The sequence below is a fragment of the Sinohyriopsis cumingii genome, chromosome 3 (assembly GCF_028554795.1).
Source record: "Sinohyriopsis cumingii isolate HCF-2022 chromosome 3, ASM2855479v2, whole genome shotgun sequence".
NCBI classification, from domain to species: domain Eukaryota; kingdom Metazoa; phylum Mollusca; class Bivalvia; order Unionida; family Unionidae; genus Sinohyriopsis; species Sinohyriopsis cumingii.
In genome coordinates this window covers 38,068,085-38,092,243 of record NC_142963.1, presented here as the reverse complement: position 1 = coordinate 38,092,243, position 24,159 = coordinate 38,068,085, and the positions used below count along the sequence as shown (strand labels likewise).

Sequence of the window (24,159 nt, the reverse complement as noted above, 5' to 3'; positions counted from 1 at the left end):
GAGCCTGCATTCCACGGTATATGTTGTCTGTCCTATTGATTATTCCTAATAAACTGCACAGACCCAGATCTGCTGGTGCATTATGTAACGGAATATCTAGGTCTGTGCAGTTTGCAGATGGACTCAACTTATAAGTGAGTATATAAAGAAAGGAAAGAGTATGTCATCAATGATAATGAAGAGTAAATATAAAAAAGACATAAGACAAATTAAAGCTACATTATCAGTATGCTGGATGGTATTACCAATCCAGTTTAAAACATTCAAACCTGAAGAAATGGAACATAACTAAACAAAGACTTTGGCTGACTTTCAAAACATATGTAGGTGGGTATTTTTGACAGGCAAAAAACAAAGAAGGGAAATCTTATCTGAAAGTATAAATGTGTCTTTTTGTACCACCCCCATTATGATGATTAATGTCATTCTGGGATAAGGAAAGCAAAATTCCAGCAAGAAATTAAATTTTGTTTGAGTGTGATCCTATAATTTTGAAGGTCAAAGGGCAACATTTTATGCTTAGATTCAGAAGTCATTATATGACAAATTTATTTCAAATATCATTCAAATAAACATGATCTAATCTTGGATTTGATGACCTTAAACAAAATGTCAAGATCACTAGTTGACATTTTGTGCAAAGGACTGGATGTTAACTGGTGTAAGATATCTTGGAAACCGTTTGTGAGGCCAAATGATGTGATCTTTTGATGTAAATAAGTGTCAAGGGAAGCAATACTAGTCACAGTGAAATTTTTTTAGGAAAAGGACATACATGGGACTACATCCATTTACCTTTAATGATCAGGTCTATTTTATACAGAGGTTTAAGATCATGGCAAAGAGAAAAGACCAACCAATGTCCTGTAGGTGTTCTTTATACCAAGGTGGCAAGTTTCAATTAATCAGTATAACTAAACACCACACAGCCCACACTCACCCACCTAAAATGCATAATCCCCCCACAGCATACTGAATACCACTCAGTAACTTGAAGATTTGCTCAAGGTCCCCACTGCAACCAGTACCACACCAATCACCTCCCCTAAAGGCATCTGCACGTCATATTTAGTCCAGTTAGTTCAAGTCATACTGGTGACATCTTAGATATCAGCAGAGACCTTTTACTGGCTTGTAGTTGATTCCTTCACTAAACACAAAGAATTAACCTGTGACTTTGAGATCTATGTCACAGTCACCACAACCCAATCTAATGAGGATCCAAAATCAAATTAGACCTGCTTTTATTTCACATTTATTTTAGATATCTTGCTTAAATGGTCCTTGTGAGATCACATCCACACCATTCCCCAATTATATATTACGTTAGGAGAGTATTTAATGGGAGCATGGAATGCTGGGCATTCAACCTCTACCTCGGTTACCCTCTAGGGAATGACGGCTGGGTTCTCAATGCGAACGATAACCCATTCTCCTAATTACATAAACAACACAGCCTAGGGTCACTTGACATGTGAACCCTACATATGCATACATGTCAACCCCTGGCGAGGAAAAAGTGTAATACAAGTGGACAAAATGAGTAATCCGAGTAGAAAGAGTAATCCACATAGAACATGATAAAAATTCAATAAGCATAAGTACAAAATGATTTATTTATCCCTATGGAATTTTAACATCAATTACTGCTTCAAGTTTTTGTATATAACACTTTGAGCTTTAAAAAGCAACAGACTCATATTACATTTCAAAACACTTTGTACCAGCTGAGATTATGAATGTTTTGCACACCAGTAAAGCACTAAGTGCTGGGTTAGAGAGCCTGGATCTGAATTCAGTTTTATTTTTTTGAACATTACTGAACAATTTCTCACAGTCAGCATTAGATTGGAAATTTATATCTTACAGTTATTTAGTCTTTTAGCTGGGAAATAAGATGAAAAAAATCAACTCTATCCGCATGATGTACATTGTCAGGTAGAGTGGAGTGCCAACTTGATACTTCAGGAGTTCTTCTTATTTATCAGCAGCTTTTCCTGCAACATGGTGCATCATATGACCGAGACAACTGATATGTACAATGATGGAGACATTTTTAATTTTTTTGCCTTTATGAATTCCTGTCAACACTGATGCAGTATCAGCTTAAAACCCGATACAATTATGCCAACTTAAGTTTATTCAAAGTATTATCAAGCAAATAAATAAAACGTTTTCTCCAGTGGAATCTACTGTTAAATCTGGTAATTAAAAAAGAGCACTCTGACTTTGCCCTTTTCGTTGTCAAAGTCTCTTACACAGACTTTTTGTCACAATCACTACTCCTGTCTGTTGCAATACTAAACGGCCCAATTTTCATGACTTCTGCAATTTTAAGTGAAGTATCTTCTGCTATACACCTAACAATATTAGATGATTTTGTTCTTGCACATGTATATTTTCTGGAATTTTGTAATCAGGAAACATCCGTCTCAACAAGGGACCAATGCAGTCTTCTACCACTAGAGGTTGTCCGTGTTTTATTAGGAAATTAAGAGCTTGGTAGAATAGCGCATCTGCATTTATAAACTTCGTGCCTCCAGTTCAGTTCTGCTGTATAAAAAGAAGTTACCTCAGTACTGGAGTTAGTAAATAAGCTAATTCAAGGTTTCGTGTTTTACCACCATGACCAATATTAAAATCCTTTCCATGCAGCCTGCAAGGGGCAAGAAGCTGCCCTAGAATGGAACACTGTATTGTGTAATTCATGTATTCATTTCTGAATCAGTTTATCGTCTTTTCCTATTCCATCTGTGAAATTATTTGAAACATATTTTTGCTCTAACAAGCATAGACTAAAATTAAACTGACTTGACGTTTAGCACCAAATACCTACAGACCGGTTCTGTTCTGAATTATAACAAAGAATCTGCAAGCAAAGATTAAAAGTTAAAAAACCAGTCTGTTCTCAAATAACTAAGTCATACAGCTGCTATAAATAGAAACTGAGGTCAAAAGTTGAAAGTAGAAACCAGCATGTTTACTGAAGTAAGGCAACTGCTATAAAAATAGAACATAATACTGTTAGAAAAGTGCATGCATGGACCCCAGCATCCCCCTACAGGCTCACAATGGAAGCTGACTTGAGATGTATACTGAGGATGTCAATATTATTTTTCCTTGACTGATGTCTTCTTTCCTTCCCTTTAGCTGACTTCTGGACTACTTTAGTCCAAACTTCCTCCCACCATGTATTACATACGCTGCATGGCATTGATAATGTACATTTACATTTACAATACCGGAGTCATGGTTGTATTTTTTGCTTTGAACTATTTGCATTTTATGCATTTGGATGACATTTCCACAGAAATGTCACAAAAAGAGGAAACAAAGCATAAATTAGTAATTCAGTATATGACTAACTTTCCAATATCACTCTAAAAGTGTCACATTTTGGATGCTTTCACTCCTGTTACTAACGGAAAAAGTGAAAATAGTGTCAGATTTTAGAAGCCCTCTAGACTATGCTTTTAACTTATGTAGAGATGCATTCAGTTAACACTTCTATTAAAATGACACAAGAAAAGAAAACAAAGCATAAGCACATCAGCATGTTATTAACTTGCCGATACCAACTTGATTACTAATGGAGTAAGCGAAAACAGTCAAGTGAAGCTAACTTGTAAATGACAACATGAGGTCAACGACAGCATGGTGCAGCATGGTCTTAAATAGACAAAGTCCATAAATGTGACAAAATCACTCAAATTTGACAGAAATTGTAAAAATAATGTATAAAACCTGAAGAAGAATAATTGTCCCACACAGTAAATCCAGAAGGAATGTTGGCTGATTCAGTGTGTACACTAAATTGGTTTGGCTTGTCAGAGGTAAGATGAAGGATGTTATCAGTACAGCAGCAAAGCTAAAAACTAGTGACACCTGGCAGTGCCAAGTGTAGATAATGGTCAAAGTTATTGCTTTTGTCTAATTGAGATAGACCGGAAAAGACAATTTTGTCCTTTAGTAGGGCTGGATTCATGAGGTAGCAGGCTAATATTCCTAAAGCAGACTAATAATCCTAATGTAACGTGATTGGAGAGCATATCTGAACAAGAATTGAGGTCACAGTCATCAGAACCTAATTATGTCTTGGGATCCACTCAAGGTATCTATAAAGTAAATTTCCAATTTGGTCTCATTTGATCTAATAGTTTTTATATATCTTCCTTACCTCGTGTGACAGATGGAGGTACAAACAGATGGAGGAACAGCACAAAACCAAAATGTCCCCCTCCATAGCAAGGTAAACAAAATCATAAAGTCTGGAACCAGTAAAATCTGCAATATGGATTTTTAAGGCCAGTCTTCTAAATTCCACTCTTCAAATTTCCAACACCTAATGAGTTAAAACAGTTTCTCCTTATCCTGTCATTTCCCATCTGACATACACATTTCACTGAAAAAAAAATACCTCTCTCTTCTTCTCCTCATCCAGCTCCTCAGCTTCCTGAGACCCCTTCTCAGCAACTGCCTCTTCCTGGAGAAATATAAACAACATAAATTGTACTTTCAAAGTTTCAATACTAACTGCTGGGAATCAGAAAATGCTTGTATTTAACACCATTTTCAGGTTCACTAGTATCTTCATTAAAACTTTCTCGGCTCCAAAATTTCATAACTTTAAAAATAAATTGCCATCATCACTATCATCAGCCATTATTTGCCGAATGAAATCATCACTTAAAGATGAACCAAGCTGGAAATCAGCCATTTTGGGTTATAAATGCATATGTCAAACTTCAATGATGCAAGGTTCAAATTACAACAGAATGCTTCTTCCCCAATGTGCCAATCAAATTTAGTTTAACATCCATTCACCTCATGCTGAAAACCCCAGATGTGTAAACAATTATGAAAAAGATATGTTATCTCTACCAGCATGACCACCTCCACCAACATGACTTATCTCACAACAAGTACTTTTGGGTGAATGGCCGAATAAAAACTGCATACCGTACAGAGGACATTTTCATATGCATGACTTTGTGGGAGTATTCACACATTACTGGTCTCCAAGTGTGTGGATTTCTACAAATTTTGTATGATTCATGCAACTGTGCCACCTAGCAGTATCTCTGTTAATGTATAAGAAACTGAATTTGTATGATGGTTTAAGTATACTACCATATTCTGTCATCAACATTCTGTCAACATCAAAAAAATGTAGCCTCTTGTAGTACACCTTTATGGTCATCAAACCTGTTCACCATCTCTGCAGATAATAAATCTAAGGAGCTTATCTTCTGTAATTGAAATGAAATCCTACTTTACATCAAAGCCATGCTCTGAAAACAGATCACATAAAACACAAAGAACAGAATTAATTTATTATGATACATTTATGTAAAGTACTCTTTTCTCCAGATTTTACCACCAAATTTACATCTCTATAGTGGGGCCCCCAAGTGGCCAAATGGTCTAAAGCGCTCTCCATTACGGATCACTGCCATCTCACCTCTGTCTGCGGCGGTTCGAGTCTCGGATTCAGCCAGTGTGGGTATGCGAGAAAGCTTGCCAGTAGCTTCTCGTGGGTCAGTGGTTCTTTCTGGGGGTTTTCCCAGGTTCTTCCTCCACCATTAATACTGGCCACCATGTATAGCCTATCGTGTGCTGAAAAATGGCGTTAAATCCCACAACAACAACAACATCTCTATAGCAATTAATTGAACCTGACCATGCATGGGTATCCCCCACCAAAAGGAGTTAGAAGAATAACACATCCTGAGTGGGATTGATAATATTGTTCAACATTATACTAGACAACAATTACTGAAAGGATCAAAGTACTAACAGCTTCCATATTCTCCTCCTCTGCTTCCTTTTCCTGCTCCGACTTCAGACTCTTTGTTAAACGGGCTATAAGCTGAGATTTCAGCCCTTTGGAACTCAAATTTCTAGATTCCAACTCTCTTCTCAAGTCCAATATCTGAAACAAAACAAACAGGGTTTGAAGCTTATGAGTCAAAATCTGACACAATTTCTAGTATGTCTGTATAAAAGTATGTATGTTCACATGCATGCATGTGTATATATGTAGTAGTGTTGTATGACACATCAGCACAAAAGTGGCTATGATGTATAAAATGAATTGCACAAAAATGTATAAAGTTAAACCCTTCCATAAAAATTTAAAATTAAATACAAGATAAAATACAAAATGTAAAGATTCTTTGAACTGTACTAAGATTAAAAGATGAAGGAAACACATGTAAAATCCTTAAAACATTATGAAAATTTGCTCCATAAACTGCATTCTCTGATACATCCTGATACAACTTCAACAATTAGTTTATTTCAAAATACTTTTGTCTCAATGGGTAAATTTGAACATTAAAAAAGAATGTGCTCCACCTGTCAGTGGAACTAACTGGGTATACATTCTCGTTAAGGTTCACCCGTTTTGGGCATGCGTGAATCTGGAATGCCTGTCCAATATGCAATTGGAACCATATAATCTCATCTCTCCGATTTGTTCTACATGAGGGATGCCACTCTCCAATAGTCGGATAGTGTTCTCAAGTCTCATTCTACAGGTTTTGCTTTGTATATTGAACATAATGATTTGTAATATTTTTTGTCAGTATAATGAATCTTAGGGCAGCTTTGGTTGCTTTATCTGCACTTCATTGAGGTATGTGACCAGGCAGCCAACAGACAAATACTTTCCCCCAATGGAATAGGAACATGTTTCTGGGATATCTGGGATATTAACATGTTGATGAATTAAAAATTCTACAAGGCTTTCAATATGGAAAGGGAATCTGAAAAATGAAATAGTTTGCTTCTTGAGCAGTTTCAATGTAATTCAAAGCTTTGAATACAATGTGAGGTTTATCTCATAATTTGATTCAAGATGGTGCCATCAGGTGATCCAATGCAATTCTAACTTTGTCTCCACATTTCAAAATGTATACAGGGACATATGGCTCTTACAGAATGTTCTGATTTCATTGAATTTACTCTGAAAAAGGTCACAATTTACTTTTAAACTTTATACATTTGCAAAGGTCAAATATTTTGGAAGTTTTTGATAACCACAGTGGTGATCAGGGAATACAGAATTGCGCGATATTTTCAGCACCGTTTCTAAAAGTGAGGATGAAGTTGTTTGCCAATAGGTGGAAAAAGTTTGCTTTCTGAATGTGCAATGTATGGTATTTGACCTAATCACCAAATAATATGCAGGTTAGACGGATTAGAGGACAGTTTGGTAGCATACTTAAGAGCCAATTTTGTTCATATGAGATAAAGCAATTTTGTCTCAACATGCTGTCTGTCGAAAAGGGGAGTTCTATAAGCACCCAGATAAAATTCAAATCCCTGATTGTTATCAGATGAAGCATCTGCGTGTAAGATTTACAAGCTGAGCTGTATACAATCAATCAATTGTAATGTTTAGATATTACTAATGACTTGTATAAGTGGATCAAACATTGGTCAATATACAAAAAGCAGTGAGTTCCAGGACTAAGGAATTTTACTATGCTGTTAATTCTGATGATGAATGGGGTGATTGAGAATATACTGCCCTGAGATACACCCAACTCAACAGCATGTGTTTCAGAAGGGCACTGCCTCTATGTACTCTGCATTTTCTATCTTTCATAAATTAGAGATAGTGTTAGGTGGGTGACTGCTTGAACCTAGGTTGAATAAGCTATTCATTATACTGTGCTTCTGTGTGGTGTCACAAGCTTTCTTCAAGTTAAAATTGACATCAACAATATGTTCTTTTTTTAATAAAAGATTCTCCAGGAAATGCTTAAAGTCTGACAAGATGGACTCTTGCACTTCTGAACCCAAACTGAAGGTCTAATATTAGTTTGCTGGATTAAAGATACCAGAGCAGTCTATGATTTAACATTTCTTCTATAGTTTTTGCGAATAAAGCCTGTAAGCAATATAAAACAATAATAGGAAAGGTTGGTTTGGTCCTTTCCAGGTTATGATCATCATCGTTCCTTGCCAAGTTGCCAAAATGTTTAACAGTGCATTTAGAGCTCTGTTAGGTGTTTCAAAGGATAATAATTGATAACATCTGTTTCTGCTGAAGTGTCACAGGCTTGAGCCTTGTAACTCTCTGAGAGTCAGAGGTTTACTGAAATTTTCTGCATTAACAGATCTCAAATTTAGAGAAATCTTTTCTTTCAAGTTTTTTTTACATGTCAGAAGGTTTCAGAATAATTCTCTTGGATGGAGTTCTTCAAAAATGTTTTCGCTAATGTATTTGAGATTTTTTTGTTATGGTTGTGAAAATTTCATCAGATTTCTTTAAATGATTCATACAGCTTTTATTTTTGCCAGTGACATTTTGTACCATATTCGATACCAGTTTAACACAGGAGTGAGAGTTCAACCCAGAGACAAAAGATCTCCATATTTTTCTCTTGCTCTTTCTTATGGTACAATAAGCTTTAGCTGAGTATGAATGGTATTTATTCAGATTCTCAGATGTTGGATTGGCACTGAAATGATGAAAGATCTATTTCCTGATATCATCTTTGCATGGATTATGAAACCATATTATGTCAACATGTTTAGGAGTTGGCCAAGTTTTTAGTATCATATTCCCAGCAACATCCTGGAGTATCTTTGCAAAATAGAGTATTGTATTTCCAGCAACATCCTTGAGTATTGTATTCCCAGCAACATCCTGGAGTATCTTTGTAGACTGGAGTAATGCACTGCCAGCAACATCCTGGAGTACCTTTACAAATTGGAGTATTGTGTTCCCAGCAACATCCTTGAATATTGCATTCCCAGCAACATCCTGAAGATCTGTATTCCCAAAAACAACCTGCAGTATCTTTGTAAATTGGGGTATTTTCTTCCCAGCAATATCCTGAATTATCTTTGTAAATAGAGTATTTGATATAATTCATTGTTATAACAATCAGCTATCACATTCAACTCGCATAGGTATTACAATGTTTCTCATCTGCCTTGTTTCAGTTTCCATCTCTACCTGAGCCCTTGGGGTCTGGGAATACTGTTTCTAAAATATACTGGAAAGTGGTCATGGCCACAGAGGTCATCAACAGCTTCCCAAGAGAAGTCAAGGAACAGAGACAGACTGAAGATAGTCAAATCAACATATGAACAGGATGCAGTGGTAAGATGCAGGCAAGAATACAACATTTCATTAAAAAGGCAAAGAATATTTTTGGAAACAAGTCTTCTATGTTCTTCCCTCCCTCATCAATATCCTTACATACCCCCCAATTGGTGGATGTTATACTCACTAAGCAAACAAAAGACACTGGTAAGTGACACAAAATACGTCAAGTTCAGACTGATTGGTTAGAATGCTTGGAGGGAAATATAATGAACAAAGTGAAAGAGTTTTATGTATTATGAAGAGCTACAGCCTGCAAAGTAGTCCGAGACTACTTTGACTAACAGGAATTTTATTATTCATGAGGACTGATACTCCTCCATTGGCCTAATCAGTATTTCTTGAAAAGCTTTTAAGATCGACTCAATTGTTTTCTTTTAAAATGGTTTCTTGAAGACCAACTAATGGATCATATTCATTAAGTAGAAGGCTATTATCATTTATATTTGCCTTTAAACCTCAGATATTCCATTGTGTTATGGTGTCAGACATATTTATGAAAGTAGTGGAATGAAAGAACGTATTTGCCTTAAACTGTCTGCAATTCCATTGTATTATGGTGACTGTTTGGCTAGAACGGGTTTTGGTGTCATCAAGAGTGTGAATCTGGTGTGGCCAAGTAATGTCTGCATACAGACAGCATTTGTGGAAGGTGTCTTTTCCACTTCAGTTTTTGCAGGCATGAGATTTGCCAGCTGTGTTATGTGGCACTGTGGCTTCAACAAATTTCCTGGCCTCAGGAAAGCTGATGCCTTTCTCCTGTTGCACATGTAGGATCTCCTCATGTTTGAATTTACGAGTCTCTGGAGTATGAGAAGTGCTCTGCCTAGCAATTAACACAAGAGATTTCTCTTAGCAGGATCATCCATCATTACCCTCCTGCTAACTTGTTTCCTTTGGCAGCCATCTTGTTGTCGGCCATATATATGGCTCTTAAAACACACCAAAGGATTATTAATCAAAACTTCAACAGGGATATTTAAGAACCTGGCACTGATCGATGTAAGTAATGTGTCACGGCTGAACAACAGTAGGTAAATGTTTGTGGGAATATATTTGCTGTTACAGATGCTGGTTTCACTTTTGAGACATTCTGAGAGCTGAGATTTTTGACCATCTCTGCTTCAATGCAGCCATTCAAAACTCTACCAAACAATGTTTTTGATGAGCTGGAAGATTTGTGTGGAAATACCTTGATTGGAGTGAACAGTAGGCTTTACAGCTATACCCTACAAGTAGCTGGCCTGAACCACACTGTTAACACTTTTTGGACTCCCCAGCCAAGCCAAGAGTTTTGCTTCTCATCATTGGATTTAAGATGATAAATCTTGGCCAATTTCCTGACCATGCAAGTTTCCTCATCCGAGTTGCATGGTTTTCCTATGTTAGATTATTATTTCACCACCTGTGCTTCCCACAAGGCACCAAAGATTAGTGCTCGTTTATTGCATTTCTCATGTCAAGGATACATGGTGATATACTGAAGTGGAAACATTAATGAATTGATTCTTGCAAACACCCTAAGAGGCTATATCCTTTGTAAGGCTTGGTGAACACAACCATGTTGATTAATCACAAACATCACTTTTAAACTTTATGCAAAACACTTTAAGTGAATAACTTTAACAAAGCACCTGAAACTTGGTGTGACTAGCCAGCTATTTAGCCCAGGTCCTTCCTATCATCTAACTAACGTTGAGGCCAAAGCAGTGTGTTGCTTTGCAGTGGCAACCATCTGCCTTCCCTCTACTGAACTACCATGATCTTCTCATGAGATAAGATGCAACCCATGGCAAACAGGTTACCTCCACTCAGTTGCCACTTGTGACATGCAGTAAAGATGCGTCATAACTATACTACAAAATCAAAACCACACTGGGTCACGGCCAATATAATACTCAAAATTCAATGTGAATACTAGTCATCCAAAGTCATGAATTAAGACAGTTTTTTAAAACATTCCCAAAATAAACAATGACATATTCATACAAAGAACTCCACTCTACATATCAAATATAACTCTTGACTAAACTTGCCCCTACACAAGATAAAACCAGTATGAAATACTTGCATTATGTGACACATGTATTTCTTGACTACTTGTACATCAGAAAATAAAAGCTGTTTTGTTTGGAATTTCCCACTCCATTAAAAACTAGACTTTCATAGAAATTTTGCAAGCTGTGAAGTGCACGTGTTCAGAGCTATCAGCTGAATTTTGAAAATGGAAGTCCAAGCCATACCTTATGAAAAATTTGAGCCCAGTATATAGAAAACTGCAGATCAGCTTTTAAAACCTGTGGCTCCAAAACCTGAAACTGAAGGTCCTGAGGCAGAAGGTGTGACACTCTTCCTGTGTCCACAAATTTACCTTCCAAGTTTATATGGTGACAAAAAGCAAACAAACATTGGTTTCTATTTATATCCTCAACCTCATTTATTTGCTCATACTACAAGTTCAATCAAGACAGGACTTTGAAGTGGAATAAATTATAACATTTTATCACATTATCTCCAACATTTACAAGTTGAACACATTGATATACACATTGATGGACAGCCAGAAATGCAAAACTTGTCCACTTTATATATAAAAAGTTTAGATCAATGTATATTTACATGTAATACCGATATACAACATATTTTTAAGCCTATACAATTTGGTAATTTTGTTTTTAAAAAAAGGATTTTAATTTGGGTCAGTTATATTGGGGCAACTGTGGATCAACATAGGTAATATTTATATTTTACCTGGATTTAATTTGGCCATCCCAATCTTTGACTGCTAAATCACTACAACCTTTCCACCACTTCTATATCATATGTATTCAAACCAGCTTTTAACTCAATCCAGAAATGGTTTGACATTTTAAAAGATTTTTGTAACAAGCTTGGAGAAATTCACCTTCATTGTTCTGGGGTCCAGCTCAGAAAAATGAGTAGGCTCATTTTTAACTTCATCTTCCACACCCTCTTCTTCTTCCTGTAATGAGAGAATCAGGTTTTACAACCTTTTTACTTAAAGTTAACATGATGATGACACGAGAAAGTTATTAGTTGCAAGACAGTTACTGGTGCAGCCCCATACTGTTACACTCAAATCTTGACAACTTTGAACTTATTAACTTAAGAACACAAAACAATTTATACAGAAAAGCAATTATTTTGTCACAGTAGACAAACCATCCCCTGATATTATCTCTTTCGCTCACTTCCAACTGAGTGCCAAACACCTATTTAATACAACCAGTATAAAGATATTTGCATTTTAATGTCAGCAAGAATCTTATATTCATGGTTCCCCTGGACAAACTTCATTTGAAAGAAAAAAACATAAATATTACCTCCAGCTATCATAATGAAACCTGCCCTATTATATACTACCCATATAAAGGACACCTAATTATGAAGGATATCAATAACAAGTCCATTTCCTTAATTTTGTGATGATTTTCAGTCTCTATCAAGGACAGTGCTGATGATTCCTGGAGTGTTTCCTGTACATATTTCTATCTTTCTGTTATAATAAAAGAATGCTACTAATTCATGTATGCTAATTTATTGTGCAACTCATCCTATACCACTGAGGGTTGAGACTTTAAAACAATCAGAACAAAACAGTTCATTAATTTTTAAGGCTCGCTTGGATGAGGAGAAGTGAATGAATGAGAAAAAGGAGGTACATGCTGCATTGCTACATACTTCTCTATATGTTTTGTGTAAATAGGAATATCAATACAAGACTTTATTTTCTTTTCTTTAAATCAGCAATATTGTGAACTTCAATGTGACATCTAATTATGGTTCCTGACATCATCTTTATGTCTTCTGTGAGAATGTACAGCAAGCCAGTTCTGGAATTGTTCCTGTACCTGATTAACTACAGACCTGAACAATACAAAAGAAGACATAAAGCAAAGATATATAGGTGCTCTGTTTGATTCCAGGCTCAAAGTCAAGCTCAGTGCCACAGTCGCCAATTCTTATTTTTCCTATAGTGATAAAACAGAAAGGTTAAAAGTTAAAAACTCAATGCCATAACTAAGTCATTAGTTTGGAAAAGCAAACCAAATATTGAGTTTTAAAGGATAAAGTTTACTTCTTCTCTGGTTTGTTTTCTTCCATTTTTTGAAAAATGAATAGCAAACAGAATGAGAAAAGTTGGCACTACTAGTCCAGATGGTTTGTCAATATGATATATAGTTCCATAAATGAACGCTAATATAAATGAGCAAAAATAATCTGTCACGAGACTTAGTAACTGGCATTGTGTCTTTCAGTGATATCTGATAATGGTTTTGTGGTAGTTTCCAGGACCTGACTCTTTTTTCTTCCATGTATGGTAATGAGTGATCGCCATCAATTAACAACAGACCATATAAGGCAATCCTGACTGGGATCATAGACTAGATGAAATCCTCCTAACTTGAAAAAGGAAAAATGCATTATTATTATTAAGATACAAAAATACAAAATAGTGATATGCTGTGCCTGAGACTCTTCACGTCCGTCGTTGGAAATCTGGTGCAGTTTTTTCTGGAGTTGTTTTTTGTAGGTGGACTGCAGGGCTGCCCACTCTGTGCGAGGCACTTGGCAACTCCAAACATCTGGCAAGAAAATGACACATCGTTCGACTCGCGATGGAAGCTGCTTCCCCTTGTGGGTCTCCTCGGGCCGCAGGTATCGCACCTCTGCAAACTGATACCTGTTTGAAGGGAAAATCTCAAAAATGCACATCAAGTTATTGGCAGGAAAGTATTACTCTGATCAGTTTACTGACCACTAAATATATGCATCAATGAATGGTGCAAAGAAGCTCAAAATAGGATTCTGTGATCTAAATCTTCCACAATACCTGTGCACATCTACATTAATTATTTTCCCTGAAAATAATTCTGAAATAAAAGTTTAAAAATCGAACTACATGCATAAACATTTTATGAACCTGACTTTTACTAATTTTGTATATAATATTGTTTCTCATAATGAGATAGGTTATGTTATAGTGGATACAGAATTTTTAGGTAAAATTGTCAGTGAAAAGTTTGTCTTCATTAATGGAACAAAACAGAAACAAGTAGAGTCACCTAGAGGTTTTCGGCATCACTATTATTTTTCATTGGCAAACAAAACTTTCTACAAAAGACATTCAACACTTTTTCCACTTCCATACATGCTTTTCAAGTGTGGTATAAAATAAATACTGTTTTCATTTGTGTAAGCAATTATATCCATAGGTTATTAACTTGCCTAGATTGCAATTGAATATTTTTAAATAATCTATTCTGGCTACTGCCTTTTCCTTCTTTGTCCACTGCAAAAAAAGACTAAAAGACTTACCACATGTAAACTGTGGTTACTTAACAATTTGGATGACTACTTAGCTACTACTATAAATTATTCAGTGAGATCCTAGCTAAACTGGGAGATCAATTAGTTTGCCCATACTTTTTGCACTTACTTTATCCAGAAAGCAGTTACATTAAGAGCATGCCACGTCATGAGGCAAGATGTAAGATAAAAACTCATACTTTAGACCGTCTCTTAATTAGCTTCAATATATTTAAGGTGGGTAGAAAAGGACATAAAGCTATAATTGGACAAAAGAGTCAAAGAAGGGATACATCAGTCAACAAATGGACACATTAGTCAAAACAGGGACATATCAGTCAAAAAAGAGATATATCAGTCAAAACAGGGACATGTCAGTCAAAACAGGGACACATCAGTCAAAAAAGGGACACATCAGTCAAAAAAAGGGAGTCAAAAATGTGTAGGAGCTGGACAACATTGTAAGGTTTTTCAGTTTTACAAATATAACCAGTTACTCAGAACTAATGTAAATATGTATACAAAATTTAAATCCATTCATTAAATCCCAAGTTAGGAAGATAAAATGAAATTTATGTTTCTCAGTATAAAGCATGTGTCCAACAGGGATTTCTCCATACAAAAGCACATTTTATTAATCTGTCAATAGTTAACAAGGAAAAACAAACCTATCCTGATCTAGTTTTCTATCAATATTTGAACCAAATATTTAATCTACATTTACTCTTTCTTTCTTATTTGTTTTGGGTGAGGAAAGAAAATTTTTATCATACATTATATTTCTCCAAGAATACTTACTCAAATCCAAATTTCACAGAAAAATTCATTTTACTTGTCAATGTATCACAGACCTCAAAAATACAGAAAATAACTCTTCTAAGATTAAATATACATTACTCCCTTTGGTAGGGGTGAAACGATACACCTGTGTCACATTTTGATGTGATTCACAATACACAGCCTGCGATGCAATGCACATAATACACATATAAACTTGATGGTCTTTCCACCTTTGGAAGGTAGGTGGTGCCCTTTTATGTATGTTGACATACTGGATGTATCACCAGTATGCAGATTACAGGAAGGGATATAATTATCATAAATTTATATGCAATTCTCATCAATGCCAAGAAACCTGTTGGCTGTCATTGAGTTTTATTCCACGTTTAAGGCCATTTAATGGTGGCTCCATTTAATTCACTTTAGCAACAGACCCTTTCTTTTACATGGCATGAATTCTTTGAAAACATCTTATTACCGATTTCATGTCTCACTTAAACTTGGAATATATTAGGATGTCATCTTCAAAAGAGAAGAAAGCAAGCAATTTCCTCATGCAAAGAAAATCTCATCTAGAACAAATCCAGGCATGGGAACGAGGATGAATACCAACAAAATCTATCATATTGTACTTTATGCATATGCAAAAGACTGCTGCAGCCAAAGATATTTGTATTTGTTAGTGAAGAAGGAAAACTATTGACAACACCCAGTCTTAATTTTTAAAAAAATTTTACACAAGGTTTTAAACTGGAGAGGTATGTAATCTGCCCCCTTGTTGATTCTGTGCTAATTTTATTTATTCCATCAGTACACTCATTCAAAGGTTAAATATCTCAGCAAAAAAAGAGAAATTCCAAATGTGTTCCACATGTACAATTTAAGGAGAGATGCTGCCAGAATTTTGTCTTAAGGGGGACTTCACCCTTCGTGACCAAAAGAATGGGAAATAAGAAAAGAAATGATGCTCTTGAAATCAGAGCAGTCGACATGAAGGCAAATCCCCAAATCCTGTCCCAAATGACCAAAGTATGCACTGGTCAGTCCTCTGCATTCAGAAACAGCGAATAAGAAAGGTAAGCAACTTGTGGTTCTGCTGGATCACAGGAAGATCTCAGGGATGGCACTTGCTTTAAAAAAGTTGTCACCAAAATAATCACCAACATCAATATTTACAAAAATGTCATTATTTTCATAATAGAGTACTCTCTGTTTGTCTCGACATCCTCGGGGCAAAGGTAATATTGTCGACTGTGTAGATGATTTATACAAGTGATGGGGAGGGTTGAAATTAGATTGAAATTTCACATACAAGTGTGAAATTTTTAAGAGGTAACCTGACATCATTGACTAGAATTTACACAGAGATGAAGAAAAAGAAAACCCAATGTAAATTCTGATTAGATGAAAACAACTAGTCTGAAATACACTTGTATATTGACAACTTACATTTCTGTAGTACACTCCATAATGTATTAAATAATGTACATGTACATGAAAATCCGTGAATTCAAGTATTAGATCATATGTTAGACCATTAGAAAATACATCTAGCACACACACACACACACACACACACACACACACATATATATATATATATATATATATATATATATATATATATATATATATATATATATAAAATGGTAGTCCTTGTTTGATCTATATCCCATTGTCAACAAACACGTGTCATGAAACAATTCACACTTATATACATTATCCTAGCATCATGTGACTGTATAGTTGTTTATATGCTACATGTACATGTACTTAAATTGGCCAGACTTTTGGTCAGTTCGAGACAAGATTACCAAATGTAATGATAACATGTAAAAAAAAAATTTTAAAAGTTTGACAAATATTCTTACAAGATGTCCCACCTTCTTTTAAGTTGACAGCCAGATATCTATTGTTTCAAAATATTGGAGATATATAATTTGGTAATTATATTTCCAGTGTTTTGAAACAATAAATATATTGCTGCGGAAAAACTGTAAGCATGAACTGTTTTGTTGCAAACAAGAAACCCTCATGGCACAATAAATATATTCCAATCACTATGAAAAATTAAACAATACATATATTTAAGTTTGTTCCCGACTTCCTTTGATCAAAGGTTGATAGCTTGCATTGGTGAAGGTGCATGTGTCATAGAAGGTGCCTCTAAAGGCCCGCCCTGAAGGACCAAACAAATGTCCATTTTTATTGCTGTGGCAGAGTCAAATAATTGTAGAAAACTGAGCAGGAATTATTTTTTCATTTGCTTAGTATATATATTTTATTCTGGTATATTTAAAAAGAAAAAGTATTGCCATCGTCTGACAGATTGTAGTCATTCCCATCTCCACCTTAAGAGGTGGTGTCAGGTAGCATGACTATTTGGGTTGTATTACAGTAATGTGTGTGTGATTTGGATTTTTAACATAGCTTTAACAATTTTTCAGTCATATCACTACAATGTCTGCAGTGTGGCAGTTTATAGTGATGTCTAGCACTGGGGCATCATGCCGCAGACATGTTGCATGATGTCCCATACAGTCACATTATCCTGACACCGGGCCAACCAGTCCTAACACTAACCTCTTAATGCTGAGCGCCTGTATTACAGTAATAAAGCCAGACATGATCATAAGCAGATTATGACATAAAAATGCACCATTAGCATGTTGTATCAATACGACCAAAGGATATGTTTCTGTAACAATACATTCCAGTGCATTTTATATTCAAGTTTCAGTCTTCCTTTCACTGTTAATTTGAATTTTTCACTCCAAAAACCAATAGTGCATAGTTTTTACAAGCCAAAAATGTTGCAAAAAAATCGCCAGATATGTTTTGTCACCAATAATGAAAAAAATCGCAATCTGCAGCATTAGTGAACCCCAGTGAGATCCCTGAATCCATCAATGGCTAACCTGAGAGGGAGCAAAACCAATGAAAGATTGATATGTATCGAGACCATTTGGTGAGCAGAGTCTGATCTCTCCTCATTGAGTTAGTTAGTACACTGAGCCAGCCCAGGATAGATCATGTGTGGACAGTGATGTGGCATCAAGAGCATCGATACAAAAAGTTCAAGACCAGGACACACTGGTGGCCCCCCCACACACAACTGCGTGAGTTCGCATTTAAACAGGTTGTCATTTCTAGACAGATTCCTGCCATATATCATCCCCTGTTCTGGGTCTGATGCAGGAAACGCCATATCTGTTGAGAACAAAATTCACTGTCCTAAGAGACTGGAAATGGTATGCCACTGGGCCAGTAGAGCCATCTGAAGCAAGCATATGAAGGACCAGCTGAGGTGAAGCATATCTGTGGCTACATAGAGTAGCACCACAAGTTGCAAAACTTCCTCAAAAAACTACAATGTTCGATTCAGGAAGCCTAACAATTAGAGCTAACTGTAGTATCATTTATTTTCGTTGGGCTCAATTTTCGAGGTTTTGTTAAAAAAAAAAAGCATTTTCGTGGGTAAGTAAATTCGTGCTTTTGCCTGTGAAAATTTGCATATTAGTAGGTATTTCATTTCATGGTTTAACCTCTACAAATACCCAAAATAAAGAATACAAAAGAATAAAACTATACCGATGCAAATGGCGGTCACGTAAATGTTTAAAACAATACTACAACCTGTATGAGCACAAATCAAAGAGAACTGGCAAGTTCAATACTTACAATGTATTTTCAACCAAGTTAATAGCATCAGTCAAAGCCAACAACACTAAAACATTACTTCCATCTCTATGAGCACATATAAAACACCCATCAAGATTAATCACTTTCGCCATATTTTCATTTATCAACACCATAGAAAGCTGACGCTGCTAACAACACTAGGCCAATTAGTTATTAAAATACATATGAATGATCTCTTACTTAGACAACTGTCCATCAAGTTGCACCATCAGCACTTTCTGATGATCATGGCGTTAACACAGTGGCTTAAGAGTGGTCAAATTCAACTTAGACCCCCCTTGGTTCCTGGACTTCCTAACTCATCAGAAGCTGCGAACATGACACAGGTGCTTGCTTACCAGGCAGCAATTTGGGGATTATTTACCTGAGAAGCATTTGTGAGTACCATGAGACTTGATTGACACTATGTTGATATACTGGTTTTGTCCAAAAATCCGTGAAATGTTGTTGTTGTTGTAGGGTTTAACGCCATTTTTCAGCATAAGATAGGCTATACATGGCAGCCAGTATTAATGGTGGAGGAAGAACCCAGGAAAGCCCCGGAAAGAACCACCTACCCACGAGAAGCTACTGGCAAGCTTTCTCACATACCCACATTAGCCGAATCCGAGACTCAAACTCACGCAGACAGAATCTGTGAAATGTGAGCTTTAATACTTTGCTGTAATTAGTGTATATACATAGTGTTTCATTAATAATAGTGTTTCAAGAAATAGTATTTTACAGGATTGTTGTTCTTTTGGATTACAAATGCATAGATAAAATGAAATGTGCTTTCAGAAGGATTTAAATGTTTCAACAACAGTTGTGCACGAATGAAGGATTGATATAAATAAGTATTAAATTTAATTTTCATATACTGTTATTGTGTATTAATTGTTCTTTCATTTTCAGTATTACTATTGTTTGAATGATTATGCTTTTTTCTATTTTCTCTCTATCCTTACTTACCTCACATATCAATTTAAGGCAGTGAGTGTAAAATTACACCTATTGGATACCTTATCAAATGTGTGCATTGACACAATATAAAATGATTTATAATTCTTGTTTCAAAAGGTTAAAATAAAAAATAAAACAAACACATATAAAAGCTAATATTTAATTACCAGATTACAGTATTGACCTTAATTTGTCAAATGCTAGTAGCTGTGTTAATCTCTAGGAATGAAACACTGTAAGAAAACAAGGGAGGGGGTATCATCCTATGTGGCTCATTTTTCATTGGAGATTTAAATTTGTGGTTCAGGACAACAAAACCACAAAAATTGGTCCCCATGAAAACTGATGATACTACAGCATGTGGAGGGTGGGGGTGGCCAAACAACTGAGACGAGTCATTAACTCCATATTGAAATGGATGATACTGGATGGGGGAGAGATCTGACTTCCCCTAATTCACCAAAGCCCAGCTGAGAAAGATATGAGATTAGGCTGTTCATATCCTGAACTAGAATCATACTTACCATCTGTTTCAACTGGATGCCATCCAGATATGCCAGTCATGGATGATTAGGTGGATATGAAGAGGGAAACATTACAATTGATGGTCTTCATGAAAATCCATGGACTCTGATTCTGAAAGGCAGTGCTCAAAACTGATTGTTAATCCTCTAGTATGAAAGCAAAGGAAGACAGACTTAAGGGGTGTTAAAGTAGACTGACTGGAGTGGACCAGATTTTTGTTGAGTATGGCAACTTCCACCCTGTGTGTGTGTGATTTGGATTTCTAACGTAGCTTTACAAAATGTTCAGTCATATCGCTATGATGTCTGCTGTGTGACAGTTTATAGTTATGTCTAATAATGGGGGTATCATTACGCAGACATGTAGCATGAAGTCCCACCCAGTAACATTATCCTGACACCAGGCTGACCAGTCCTAACACTAACCTCTTAATGCTGAGTACCAAGCGAGGCAGCTGCTAGTACCATTTTTTTTATAAATCTTTGGTATGACTTGGATGGGGTTTGAACCTGCAACCTCCTGCATCTGAGGTGGATGCTCTGACCACTTAGGCCACCAAAGCGATTGATGTTCACCATGTGAAGCACTAATACTTTGAACTAGAGGAAGATATATGATAATATACTTTCCAAGAAAATCTTGAGTTTTGTGGGAATGTGGTTTATATAACAGATATGACCACAATTTTTCAGGATTTTATATGCTTGTGCACCTTTTGCAGAATTTTAAGATTGCTGCATTTTGTATCTTGTCTTGCTGTACTTCATATTTACATTTGTTTGGGAGGGTATGTCTTGCAAGGGTTTTGTGCACTTTTTGCCATTTGTGGTCTGAGGTGCTGTTAACTGGTAATTCTTATACATATATCATGTTACCTACTGTGGCCTCCCCATCCTGAACCTTGACACAGCTATGTACATCTTGAACTGGCTCATGTTGATGACCATTCAGAATTTTCCATTCAGTTTTTGCACCAGGCAATGTCTACAGTAGAAACCTGGAGAGTTTAGTATTTGTCTTCTCAGGGTCTCCCAGGATGTTGGACATGAATGTGGAAGATGAAAGGGAGGAGGGGTAACAAGATCCAATACCACTCTAATGCAACTTGGATCACCCAGTAGTTTTCAGGAAAAAGGTTAATCCAAGCCTAAAACAAGTCAAGGAGCCTGACACCTACAGACAGATTGTCCATGGGAAAACATGATATTCAATCAAGAAGACAAGCAGGCAAGACATGTTCACTGCTATAATCTTCCTGTACAAGCTCAGGAACTCAATGTGCAAGGCATCTAAGCAAGTATGATACCAATGGCTAGAAAAGCTTGCTGGCAGCTTGAACTCCAAGAAAATGAATTTATAGTGTATCAGAGTCTTGGATCTTGCCAGAGAGTCAATTAGTAATCTCACTGATTATAGCTCAATGTGGGAGCAGGCTGAAGGTGGGATGCTCATCCTTAGCTTCCAATGAAGCCTTGACAATACAAAACTGACTTACCAATGGTAGTGCTGGAAACTCAACTGATGACAAAATGGTAGATTTCTTCTTCTGTGACTTGGATGCAAAAGTTTGTTTTCTCCACTGTAGAATCATGCTGAAAAAGCTGGTCAGGCATTTCCCTGCACTTTGTGAGCTGCCCTCTTTCCAGCATATCTTAACAATATGTAACAAACTAGGTGGAATGGAGATGCTGTTTTATCTAAGGGCATATTTTTTATGCTTGCCCAAAGGTTCAACCATGAAAAGCAGACCCATCACCTGAAGTGTTGGAAAGGACAGTGGTATGGATTTCATCGTTTGGCCCACTGGCTGGCAAGGTGTGTGGATGGACCAGTTGCACGGTTCCCCTTAGCAGGTCATATAAGATGGGGCAGCAAGGTCAAGATAAAACCCAATTCATCCCAAGTTATGTCTGACCCTGCTCAGCCTTGTAGCTGACTTATTCCCAGTGGACTACCTAAAAGATGCAAACTATCCAAAGTAAAATACTTAAGTTATGTATAGCACATGCAGAAACCTCAACAGTGGCTATTAAATAAACAAGTAGCTATGATAATGTATGCAAGATTTGAGGAAAAAATCCACACAAAAAATGCAAAAGTAAGAAACAAAACAAAAAAACAGTTAATATTTTAAGTAACATTAATATCATAATACTAAACCAACTTTGCAAATGGATGGTTGAAAAGTATATTGATATCTGATAGATTTCAGATTAAAAACAACTGGATGTTGACAGCACTGCAGCAAAAAGCTTCTATCAAACAAATGCCATTATAGGGGTCACTACCTAACCTAGCAGTGACAAGGGGAGTTAATAATATAGTATCATGCAAGAATTAGTTCCCATAGATACTATTTTTTTAGGTCTATTTGATAAAGAGATTGGAAAGACAAATTTTCATCATTCTAGAAAGGATGATTTTAGAAGGTAGTAGAAATTAATTTCCAACATTAATGTGACTTGGTTATGTATACGATGGACAAAGGAAAAACAGCTGTACAATTACTACACAAAATAAAAGGATGGACACATAAAGGTAAGATTGTATGCCTTGTACGCTGCTAACACACATTCATCAACTAAAAGTTCTGATTCTTGCAGTAAATTTTGATGAACAGGTGTTTACATTAATGAATAAGAAGTCTATACTTCATTACTGTGGATGCACATGTTTTATAAATTTAAGACCTAAATAATCCTCCATTCTCTAATGTCAATAGTCAAGCAGTTCAAACTCTCTCTGTAATGGACCAAGTCATGCAGAGCAGACAATTTTGTGCAATTTGTGAACTGACAAGCAGTCATCCATTTCCAAAGATCCCATTATATTATATCTTACTATTTCTGCAAGTAAAATCCTCAAATGTACATTTCTTCTAATAAGTGCAATAAAAATCAGAAGCAGGTAGTGAATTTAATACTTTTCATGAATTCTGTGGCTGTTGATGCTATTCCGTTTGTGAAATCAAAGGACCCCTTTCAAATCCACAAATTTAAGTACCTTTAAAAATGTTATTTTTGAAAAGCTATGAAAATTTACACCAATGGAAAACAACAAATTCAAAGTAAATTTTACTCTGAATTCCACAAAATACCGTTTTATCTATCATCTGGAAAACCAATTTTCATTTTTGCCATTGCAGGTACTTCCTTTCTCTTATTAAGTGTTGATGGTACCTTTTCTGGGAGGTCTAGACAAACAAGTATTCTACAAAATGCATTGTATTGTATACAAGAGGATGTCTCAAAATATCACCAGAACAAGAATCTAAAAACATTAAGTCAAGCCTGTGATCACTATAACAATGCATACTATTTGCCTTATAAAAAATGCTGACACTATTTTTTTACATTTACATTTTTTACAACATCGCTGCCACTAGAAAAATAAAATGTCTTGCTATCTTCTACTGTTGATCAGACCCCCCAAAAAATGTCATGAATGTTTCATGTAAAACTGAAGTTAATGAGTAGCAGATTATGACACCCAATCAAATTAAAATCAAGATTCACTTGTATTAAGTAGATCTGATAAACATCAATGTGAGGTTATGTTCTTTTAATCTTTTGATTCACCAATAAAGCTTTCATATTTATTAGAGTGAAAATCATCACTCAGAGCACACTGATACTAATGATAACTCTAACAAGAAATACAATGTTTTACCTATTAAAAATAAGTGGGCCAGGAATGCCAAAGGTCAGCAGGACATGATATTTTACTGATGCTGGTCAGATCTCTGTAATGTCTGTCCT

The 24,159-nt window shown here is 35.9% G+C and overlaps 1 protein-coding gene across 2 annotated transcripts in view; it reads right to left on the bottom strand.

The window, feature by feature from the left end:
* The window catches only part of LOC149802715 (cell division cycle and apoptosis regulator protein 1-like), a 97,141-nt gene that overhangs the window by 30,502 nt on the left and 42,480 nt on the right, over nt 1-24,159 (bottom strand). For both annotated transcript variants that reach the window (XM_089952126.1, XM_089952127.1), the window contains exons 10-13: nt 13,613-13,826; nt 12,027-12,104; nt 5,798-5,932; nt 4,418-4,483 (exon numbers count right to left, since the gene is read on the bottom strand). In XM_089952126.1, coding sequence (XP_089808252.1) covers nt 4,418-4,483; nt 5,798-5,932; nt 12,027-12,104; nt 13,613-13,826 — 493 coding nt within the window. The remainder of the gene's footprint in view (nt 1-4,417; nt 4,484-5,797; nt 5,933-12,026; nt 12,105-13,612; nt 13,827-24,159) is intronic.